Here is an 11,034-nt window from a genome sequence, read left to right on the forward strand (position 1 = left end):
GGTAACAGAAGATGATACAGTTTGGGGGTTGGGTGTTTTTGTTTTCTTTTTTTATTATTTCAATGTTCTTACTTGGCAGAATTAGAAGTTGCCTGTGCTCTGACAAAGCCCCTGCCCAGCAGAAGGGTGCTGTGCAGGGAGGCACTGAGCCAGGGACGTGGCCCCCTGCTGTGGGGTGTGGGCCCATCATGTAGTCTTTTTTGAGCATCTCTGTTAATACAAAGGGAAAGATGACCTCTTGTGGATTCTCACCGAAGACAAGAGAACACAAAAGGAAATACTTCACGGATGCAAAACGGGACCTATAAAAGCAGGAGTGTCATCATCATCACTAACATGAATCCAAGTTTCTTAGTCTTCACTTCCACTCCAGTACTTAGGGAGACAGGACCAAGACGTGGCAAAGAGCATTAGAGCTTGAGATGGGGAGACAAACATGCCTGCGCTCATGACCTGCAGCTGCTACAAGGTCCTTGGCTAGGTGACTAACCCCTTCTGGGTCTCACTTTCTTCACCTGGAAAATGGTGATAATAGTAAACACCATGGCAGAGGGTGACTGTGAGGCACCAGTGAGATGGGGCAATGCCTGGCACTCTGTGGCTAAGAGAAAGCATGACCGATGGCTCGTTGTCATAGAACAGAGCTAGACAAAATCTTACGGATCGCCAAGAGTCTACTGTCCGATTTCAAACCGCCCAAGGAGGTGCTCAGCACTAACCTCACCCATATCTCATTCCGCAGAACTACTGAGGATGCCTGGCATCTGACTGAGACTTCATCTGGTGCCAGATCACCCCACTCACAGCCTGGCCTTTGGGGTAGGACAGAGAATACCATAAACTATTTCTAATATTTTACTTTGCCAGCTCAACATACAGTTCTTGACTCTGACCTGGGTAACAGTGAGTTCCCCAATGTTACTAGTGCCTATGCATGCCTTTGATTAATAAAGCAACATGAAAGTTGTACATAAAAACATGATTTGGTAGACCAAACAGTTTCATGACAATACATGTGGATACTATTTAGCCAATGTAAAGAATAAGGTTTTGGCAGCTCCAAGTGAAAGTTCTCAGTGAAACAGAACCACCTGTCAAACACTGATATGTAGCCGATGAGTCTAATGTGTGCGTATGTGTTGTAACTGCAAAGGGAAAGGCAGGTGGAACATACACCAAATGGTGATGGAACTTAGCAGACAGGAGTGGGAAACAAACTTCCTGTTTATTTAGTAAATTTTTTTCATAAAAACCTGAGTCATTTTTATTTTAAAATGTTTTAAATATTAATGCAGTCTATGAAAAGGAAAAAATTAAAGGGGTTTTGGTGGGAGAAGATTGAGACCCACTAATTAAATCCAACCCTTTAATTGGAGGGTGAGGAACAGGAGGACCCAAGAGGTCAAGGGACTCACTCCAGGTTAAGCAGCTCTTTGATCCAACACAAAACCTTCTAGAACCATGATAATCCATGTCAAGGAATCTAAAGACTGTGACTTTTAACTTCCATGTACACTTTTCCTCACAAAATATGCCCCATGCTTCTCAACCTGGTGTTCTAGACCTTACCCTCTGGCCCGAGTGTTCCCTTTTAAACTAATTACCCACTGTTCCCTTTTGCTCCTGCTAATTGACAGACTTCCATGAAATTCCTATAAGGAGCCCTTCAATGACACACTGCATCTTCAGCTTGGAATCTCTGTCTGATCTCTCTGTCTACATCCCTCCCCCCTTCAAAGTTCAGGCTACAGAAGGATTCAGTTCTAGCACCACTATCACATGCGTCAACGCCCCACCTCACCCTGGGAGTGTCTCTCTTGGACCGGCCTCCTCATGTACACCACTCCTGGGGCGCATGTCACAGTCTACCTTGGACAACTTGCTGATAGGACTTATCATCCCAGTATATCTGCAACGACGCTGAGGGCAGGGTCCATGGGTTCATCTTTATTGCCCTTGGAGTACAAAACACAATGTCTTGCACACAGTAGGTTGTGATAATAAGTCAGTAATTTGGAACATCTCTTGAAAAATCATATCCTCTTTTGGTCCCTAATGATACAACTTTGTCTCTATTACAGCTCAGAAATCATTATACTCTAGAACAGTCTCACATTTTAATGTGCATGTGACTTCCTGGGAGAGCATGTCAAAATGTAAATTCTGATTCAGAGTTTGCATTTCTAACCAGCTCCCAGATGATACATACACTGTGGTGGATGGGCCAGATTTTAAGCAGCAAAGGTCTAGAGAAAGCAGTAACTCTACTTCTCTCCATACCTCCCACCAAGGCCGGCACAAGGCAGGTGCTCAGTAAATGTTCATGGACTTCAGTGGTTTGCCCTGGTGAGCTGGCACCAGCCAACTCTGCACATTTGCCTTTGTCATCATACGCTCACTAAGCTTTGTTTCCCTGAGACCCCCCAAAAGACCAAAGCACCAGGCCCATAATAAGTCTAACAGAAATACACTTTACGGTGCAATGTAAGCCGTACATATGTAATTAAAATTTTTCTAGTCACATTAAAAAAGGTAAAATTAATTTTGTAACAACCTTCATTTAACCCAATATACCTAAAATTTTATTATTTGACAGGTAATCGATAAAAATGATTGACCATTTATAGTCTTTGTTTTGGACTAAGCCTTCAATATCCAGAGTATGTTCTATGCTTATAGTACATCTCAATTGGACTAGCCACATCTCAAACACTCAAGTGCCACATGGGGCTAGTGGCTACTGTACTGATCAGCACAGGGGCACCCCTTAAGTGACCAAGTGACCCAGGGAAAGTTTGACAACTGACTAGGAGACAGGAGAAGAGGAGAGGAGGCCTTGGACTGGGAGGGTGGGGAAATAGTGGCTGACCACTTACCGGCAGCTTCCCGTGGTTAAGGATACTGCTCAGATAGTTTCTGGCTTCATTCATTTTTGGCTCATTCTTCTCCGGCAAAGGGATGGAGTCTTTTATCTTGGCATGGTTCTCCTTCAAACACTGCTCCACGAGGGCCTCGGCCAGAAGCAATTTCCCCAAGTCATCTGAAAAAGAAGGCAGGGGTCAGAGAGGGTACGGTCACAGGGGCAGCGGTCCCCTGGATTTGGTAGATATTGGAGACTGCTACATGCCCCTGCACACCCCTGTCACCCCCACCCTAACATGTACATGGCCCAGATCTAAGTAAATAAATAAAGTTCCCATAAAGTCAAGCAAATTTGGGCCTCCCTGGTGGCGCAGGCAGTTGAGCGCAGTGCTGTGAAGCTGTCCACAGCCTCTGCAGCACCGGTTCAATCCCCCCCAGCCTCAGAGCAACCCACATGGCGCACAGACCTTTCCTGTCTCACCCGCTGCTCCCCTCAGCAGTGTATTTCAGTCAGTCTGCTTGTTCTGTTTCCCGCTCTGTCTCTGGTGAATCCTCTCACCCTCCTGTGCATCTGGCCTGTACCCAGGCTCTTGTATAAATAAAATAAATCTTAAGAAAAAAAAAAGTCAAGCAAACTTTAAAGAAAAAACACAGGCATTCTACTACGATCACAGTACAAAGAGCCCTTTTGGGTTTATTTTCTGTAGTTTAGCAGTTGGGGAGGCAGAGTTCCCAGGACTTGGGACAAATTCCCAGAATTTTAGAATTTAAAATGAGGAACAAAGTCACACCCATGCCCTACTACTGGTAAGAAGTTCTTAAAACCAAGAAGGAATTTCCCCCAAACAATCTAAGAGGAAAAACATATGAAGTAGTTTAATAATACATGTTCATGTGCTCCTAATTTCAATTTCAATGTAATTTCAATTGGCTTATTCCGTTTGGGAGGTATTTTAACATGACCCAGGGGTAACCTAGCAGCCAAAGGGAGATGGTGGGAAACAGATTTACTTGTTTAGTGAGGCAAATCCTTGAACACCGAGTACTGGCACTTTCTGGATTCTCTCATGTTAGCTTATCTGCAGACCTCCCTGCCTGGCAGGTGATTTTATTCTGCTGGGTTTAATTTGCTGCCTTTTCCTACAGCACTGAAAACTCCAGTCTTGTGACCACCACATTCCTGCCATCTGCAGCAGAGGTGACCTGGGTGTTCTGTGGGCAGGGTTAGACCAAGCACGGTTTCCTGGAGGCCTGGGTAGCTATGCTGTGTGACTGGCTCATTGTGCCTCCCCCACAACCAGGGTGGGGACAGGCCTTCCATGACACAGGCGACCCGTAAATAGCTGCGGAGTGAATAGAAGCATCATCATGGCCCCATGGGTAGGCCATGAGGTTCAGGAATTTACATGTCGGGAATGGGTGAGTGCACCCTTCTCTTCACAGAGTTCTTACTGCTGCACAGATGGCTATTCAGAAATGTCACTCCCTCCTCACTCCCAGGACCGCTGCACTTTGCTCACCACTCTAAGCCACTGGTCCAAATCTGCAAATCTCCCTCCGTAAGGGAAATCCCCTACCGAGGACAACCCCAAAGCCCAGAATCCCGAAAACAGTTAGCAGAGATTCTCCTTCTGGGACATCATGGCCTGTTGTTGGATCCTTTGCTATCTACCTCATGATTTCTAAAATTAACATGGAGAGTAGACAGTCCAAAAAAGTACCTGTTTCAAACTATCATCCACTGCTGGGGGTTTTGGTGGGGGGGAGAGTAGAAGTTGGGTAGAACCTCTATAAAGGGCAATTTGGCAACATATATCAAAATTATTTTTGTACATTCCCACTGACTCAGCAATTCCACTCCTACAGATGGTCTTGCACAGGTATAAAATGACCGACATATAAGGTCGTTCTTACAATGTTATTTACACTAACAAAATTTATATCCCTAACAGCGGGCTGATTAAATAAAGCATGGTACATCCACAGAAAGAGACAGCAGTCTACCATACAAAGTAGTGCAGCTACTCTGGATGTGCTGCTATGGAATGAACTCTAAGATAAATGGATAAGAAAGCAGAGTGCACACAGTGGACGGAGTGGGCCACTGCGTATTAAGCATACATAATGTGGAAGGAAACACACATCTGATAACTTGTTGGCATATGAGGAAGGCTTTTCACTCTTTGTGGCGTCTTTGGAATAATGGCCCATTCGAATATATTTCCTAATCAAAAATAAAATTTAAATCAAACAAAAGGCAATCTTCTCCTTTAATTTTAAAGCACAGCTGCTTAGCAGCAGGCATCTGAGCAGCAGCTCTCAGATAGGGAGCTTGAGAAGTGGGGGGCAGGTAGGGGGAGTGAGAAGGGGCTCTGGACAAATTCTCCTCCCCAACTAACTGTTCTACATCTATAAAGCCAGAGTAGGTTAGGAACTGCTCCTCCCAGAGAACCGCCCCTTCCCAAGCCCGACCTCCTTCTGCAACCTGGTGGACCCCAGCAGCACTGGCCCCATCCTGGGCTCCCCACAGCTCCTTGGCTCCCCAGCTTTCAAGCTCAGAGAAAGCAGCTTTCTTTACTTCACTTGTGGAAATACTCCCCAGGGTGGGCTCCTCACCTCAAAATAGCTGCAGTACTCTCTGAACACATGTTGCTGAAAGTGTGGTCATGGACTCTGTGTGTGTGTGTGTGTGTGTGTGTGTTGCTGAGTGTGACCTAATCCCACAGAGAGGAGTGCAGAAATTTGGAGTCCGTTCAGAAATGTTGATAATGTCACAGAATAATTTTAGATCTGTTGAATAGAATAAAAAATTGGGAGGTAGCAGTTTATGTATCTTATGAAAGTATCAGAGCACAACAGATTGGGAATTTAAGAAAAACAAAGCCATTAAAAGGATTCCTCACCGTGGGTCATTTGAGAAGCCCTGCTCTAAACCGCAAGAATGCTTTTTACCGTGAAAGGAGGACTGATGTTTGTTGAGGGCCCACTGAGTGCCAGGTACTTCATTATGTAGTAACACTGACTATGCACAGCCCTTTATACCATTTACAGATATAATATTGTTACAGTCATATTTCACAACAAGAACATAGCCAAAGAGCAGTCTGTCTATCCTGTCTCCCATGCAGAGCAGAACTTCTGATAGTTTAGAAACAAAGAACAGTCTAAGAGCTATAATCAGTTCTTTCAAATCTAACAGTAACTCCAAGGTTAGGAGTAAGAATTGTTCTCATTGTCATATATACCTGTGAGGTTCAGGGCCTTTTTGCTCTTGCTCTTCCCTCCCCACCTCCCCAGCTGGTCTAGTTGTTTTCTTTTTTTTTAAATTTTGTTTTATTTATTTTTTTTAAGAGGCATGTATTTATTATTTATTTGTTTGTTTATTTATTTATTTGTTTGTTTGTTTATACATGCACTGGGTACAGTCAGAAGCACGGAAGGGTGAGAGAATTCACTAGAGCCAGAGCAGGGAGCAGAGCAGGCAGAAGGACCTAAGTACACTGCTGAGGGGAGCAGCGGGCGGCAGGAGAGGTCTGCGCGCCACGTGGGACCCTCCTCTGGTGGCCGGGGAGCAGCCAGGGATCGAACCGGCACCGCAGAGGCCACGGGGAGCTCCGCAACCCAGAGCTCAACCGTTGCGCCACCGGGGAGGCCCTGGTCTAGTTTTTTTGTTTAACAGACACTCAATAGGTATTGGGAATTTTCTTTCTTTTCTTCCTTGTTCAGCTCTCCTTTTCATCCCACTATTCTCAACTTGTCAGTCTATGGTACTGAAGGATATTTTGGAATTAAAATTTCTAGACTTTCAGTTATTAAAAGTTCTAGATTTTCAGTTATTAAAAAATATTAATAGTTATTAAAATAAGTAGGTCTAAAACCTACTCCCTCTTCCAGTTTGTGTTCCAGCTTCTCCTTTCCCAGAGTCATCTGGAATGACTTCCTGATAGTGAGTGAAACAGACTCTGGGAGTCGGAGGCTGATTCTAGCAGCCCCATCCAGTCCCCTGCCCTTAGCAGAGGCCCAAAGGATGCTCCAGTCTCCCCACTCCTCTTGTCTTAAAGCTCTTTGGTGGCTGGTTTCCTGCACTCCAACTTCATTTAGTTTTCTCTCAAGGAAGGATATTTGCACATATTTGCAACCCACATTTGCAGGGCAATGCTCCCATCTCCACAACCTGCCAATTCACGGTCTGGAAACCTGGGTCCCACCAGCCAGTCTGGTGATCAGTCCCTTCCCCACCAGGACTCTGCAGCTGCTCACCTCACAGGGTGAGCCACAGCAAGAGGAAGCAGCAGCCCAAACTCATGAGAAGCTACTGCCTCCCACAAATCCCTTTCTAACTTCAGCTGAAGAAATGCTCAGAACAATCTCTTCTTAAAAAAAAAAGAATCACTCTGTTAAAAAAACAGATAGGCGTTGACTACAGGTTAGGAGCCCCAAGACAATATCCAAATCTCCACGGTAGGTATGCCAAACGCACAATTCTTTCAACTTGAAATTTCAAATATTGAAATGTACACATAAAATATTAGGGGGGTGGGAGAAAGACCCACCACTCTATCAACTAAATGCAATGTGTGGTCTTATTTGGGTCCTGATTCTAACAAACGAACTGTAAATTTTAGTCATTAGATATTGGGGGGAGGGGAATGGTGACAATGGTATGGAAGTTATATTTTTCAATAGTAACTTAATAAACACATACTGAGGTATTTCAGTGTGAGGGAGAATAAGCCAGGGTGCTGCTCAGACAAGATTGTTCACGAGGCCATAATCTCTGAAGCTAGTTGAGGGATACATTGGATTGGTTCTATTTGGGGAATTTTTCGTAACAAACTTTTCTTTTCTGTTTTACTTAACTGTTGGATGGGGTGTTTGTTTTCACATGAATAAACCCTATCATAGTGAGTGGCACTCTGGGGTTCCCCTGCTTCATCCAGGCCGGATGTGAGTTTCAAAGAAAACACACAAACAGCAGCAACCAACCCTCCCAGGTTTGTGGTGGGGAGCAGCCTCCCCAGACAGGAAAAGGGCGTGGGGTTCCCTTCTGCCTAAGGATCTCTTGATCCTTCACTCCCACCAGACCAGAAAAAGGTCCCCCTACAGCTGGGTTCTCTCCTCCGTCCCCCTGAAGTGAAATGAATACCCTGGGAGCTATTATTATTTATATTATTATTTATAGACAGGGCCTCTGTCTATAAAATGGGGTTCAACTGGGGTTCAGCTTCCTTCCTCAGTACCTTCCTCTTCTCTTCCAAGTTATATAAAGGTTGAAGCTTTTGGTCACTGGCTGTAGACTCTAACAGGCCAGGTGGAACTTTAAGCACGGACCCTCTACCCCACCCCCGCCCAAACAAATTAAGTAAACAGGCTTTGTATTCCTCCAGTTATCAGGGAACCCAGTGGAGACTGAATGAAAATAACTGACAATGTAAAATATGCTCTACACATGTCTTTGGTAGTTTTTGGTTTTCCTTCCTCTGTGTGTATGTGTGTATATTGTATTTTGGGGTAATGTCCCTGAACTGAACAGTAGGAGAAAAACTGCTCATAGAACCAAAGCCAAACCTCCCTCCTGGTGCTGGTCTAACTCCCACACTGAAGCCAAATCTGGCTTTCTGCTCCCCACTCTGCCATAAATGGACTTGGTGGGAAGGAATCAGATTGGGATACAAGCTCTTCCACATACACATTACATGACCTCTCTGGGCCATAGTGCCCATATATCTAAAGCATTCCTGCCCTCCCTACAGGTTTGTTTACTAAAATAAAAAACAAATACAGAAACTATAATTATACCATGCCACTTATAATCCGTGCCATACCCGTGTTTCCCGATAATGCTTGATAGAATGTGGTCCAGGCAAGTATGAGAAATATGGTGTTTACCCTCTAACCGTGGCACGCACGCCACACCAGGCGAGCGTATTTGCCGCTCTGACAAGATCGACAGTTAAAAAAACTCTCTAAAATATTGAATCCCTTAGGTCTGATTCCTTAATCATTTTGGTTCCTCCACCCTTTCTCCCTGGGATATCCATTAACTAACTACTCAAGATCCTTGTAGGAAGTACAGCCCCTTGTGAGCGCAGGACACCCTTGTTCCTGGCCCCGAGCTCTGTGTGGGTCTGTCTCCATTTCCACTCTCACAGCTTCTCCCACGCATACACCTTGAGCTCTGGTCACTGCCCCTCGCTGCCATGCTCAGATCTAGCTCAAAGTCTCACAGATGGGCCCTCCCTGCCTCCTGGCCCCCTCAGTATCCACCCTTCTACGCTTCCCTGGGGCCGGGCAGACACTCTGCCCTTCCCAAACCAGTCAGAGGCCAGTACACATTCTGGCTTCTTGAAGCCTTCTCTTCCTCTGAGCTCCACAGCCTAACACAGGACTACCCTCTAGTCACCCCCCTGCCTCCTTGTTCACTTTGGAAACTCTTCCAGCCCGGATTCTGTGCTATACATCTTTAAGACGTAATACTGTATATGACTTAAAGAATGTACACAGAAACCTGGGTTCAAATCCTGGTTCCCCCACTTATTGGCTGGCTCAAGTTACTAAACTTCTCTGTGCCTCAGTTTTCTTATCTGTAAAGTGGAGCAGAGAAGAGCACATGGGGTTGTAGGGAGGAATTCATGAGTTGGCTAAAGTGCTAAGACAGGGTCTGGCATACAGTGAGCGCTAGATGGGCCTCAGCTATTGCTATTATTCTTCCATCTCCCCCACAGAGTCTACACAGGCTGGGCAGTCTTTAAAACTCTTTATATCTGTGTTTGTTTACTCTCTGCCCGCCTCCCCCAAGTCTCTGAACTGGCTGTGCACAGGGGTGCAGGGAAGACTCTCCAGGCTGAGACAAGGCACCAGGAACAGGACTGGAGGCTGGGGCGGGTGTTTCCCCACTGCCACATCAGGGTGATTTCCCGCCCCCAGCACAAGAGCCCGGCCCAGACAAACCAGCCCTACTACTAAAGCCAGCGGCAGTGGACCCGGAGTGGGACAACGAGGAAACCGAGGCGTACCAGGCCTCTGTGCACTTCTCTGCCTCCCCAGCCTGGCGCTCATGAACCCCCAGCCTGTCCCCTGTGGACACAGCTCCGTTGTCATCCTGACTTGGGGGCAGGAGGAGGGCAGGAAAGACAGTTTTTACCTGATGGAGTTTAAGGAGTGGGGTAGGGGTGAGGGGGGGCGTTGCAACCGTGGCGCAAGCGTCCAGCCCTTGCCCAGATCAGTTTCACGCCGACACCACAATTTCACAGTAAACAGAGGTGCCCCGTGATCCTAAAGGGCAGAGAGCAGAAGCTGCTTGTCTGTCTCCCCACAGCACCCAACCTGTGGAGGACTCTTTCCCCTGTGGCAGACATAACTCCTCAGGCCGCTCCTCAGATCAGCACGACAGGAAGAGTAATTCCCAAGGCGGCCGTCGCCGTCCGGGGGCAGTCGGGGAGCGCTTCCTGGAGGAGGCGGCGCTTTTGGCGCGCTGGGCGCTCGTGAACCAGCCCCCTTCCCTCACTCACCGGGGTCCAGAGAGGAGAGCGCGGCGCTGGGGCTGGCTCGCCGGTTGCCTCCGCCGCTGGGCACGACCAACGCCTGCATCTGCCGGACCAGCTGGGGCATGCGGTCCCAGTGGCCCTCGGCGCGGCAGCGCTCCAGCTCGCTCTCGATCTTCAGGTGGGAGCCGTGTGCGCCCTTCGCAGCCATCTTCGAGCGGGCGCTGTCATGGGAGGCGCGGCCGAGAAGTGGAGACCCGGCCGGGGGCGGCGTGCCGGCTGAGGCGCACACGCGGGGGGTGTCGGCGGGGGCGCGGGCGGCGGCCCGGGCCCGGGCGGCAGAGGGGGCCCCAGCGGCAGCGGGCGCGCAGCAGCAGCAGCAGCAGCAGCACCCCGCGCACCGCCCGGCGCCTCGGGGCTGGGGCTCCGGCTGCGCGGCCCGAACGCGTCCGGGAGCAGCCTCCGCCTCTGCCTCAGCAGCTCCTGGCGCTGGCGCTGCCGCCGCTGCTGCAGCTGCTGCCACGGCCCCCGCCCCGGGCCCGGGCGCCGCCAGCTGCGGGCCGGCCCCCGGCCGCCGCTCCACCCCCGCGGGGGCGGGGCCGGGCCTCGGCGAGCGGGGCGCGCGGGCGGCCAGCGCGGCCACGGCTGCCTGGCGCGCAAGGGGCGCTCGCGGCCGCCGCGGCGCCAG

General features: G+C 48.5%; 1 protein-coding gene across 1 annotated transcript in view; it reads right to left on the reverse strand.

Moving 5' to 3' along the window:
• The window catches only part of TTC7A (tetratricopeptide repeat domain 7A), a 104,020-nt gene extending 93,107 nt beyond the window's left edge, over positions 1-10,913 (reverse strand). Inside the window, exons 1-2 of the mRNA XM_037528103.2 lie at positions 10,374-10,913; positions 2,877-3,040 (exon numbers count right to left, since the gene is read on the reverse strand). Coding sequence (XP_037384000.1) covers positions 2,877-3,040; positions 10,374-10,557 — 348 coding nt within the window. The 5' untranslated portion in view covers positions 10,558-10,913. The remainder of the gene's footprint in view (positions 1-2,876; positions 3,041-10,373) is intronic.
• Positions 10,914-11,034: the final 121 nt, after the last annotated feature.

This window comes from Talpa occidentalis, unplaced genomic scaffold (assembly GCF_014898055.3).
Source record: "Talpa occidentalis isolate TD23 unplaced genomic scaffold, MPIMG_talOcc4v2.1 talOcc4.5, whole genome shotgun sequence".
NCBI lineage: Eukaryota > Metazoa > Chordata > Mammalia > Eulipotyphla > Talpidae > Talpa > Talpa occidentalis.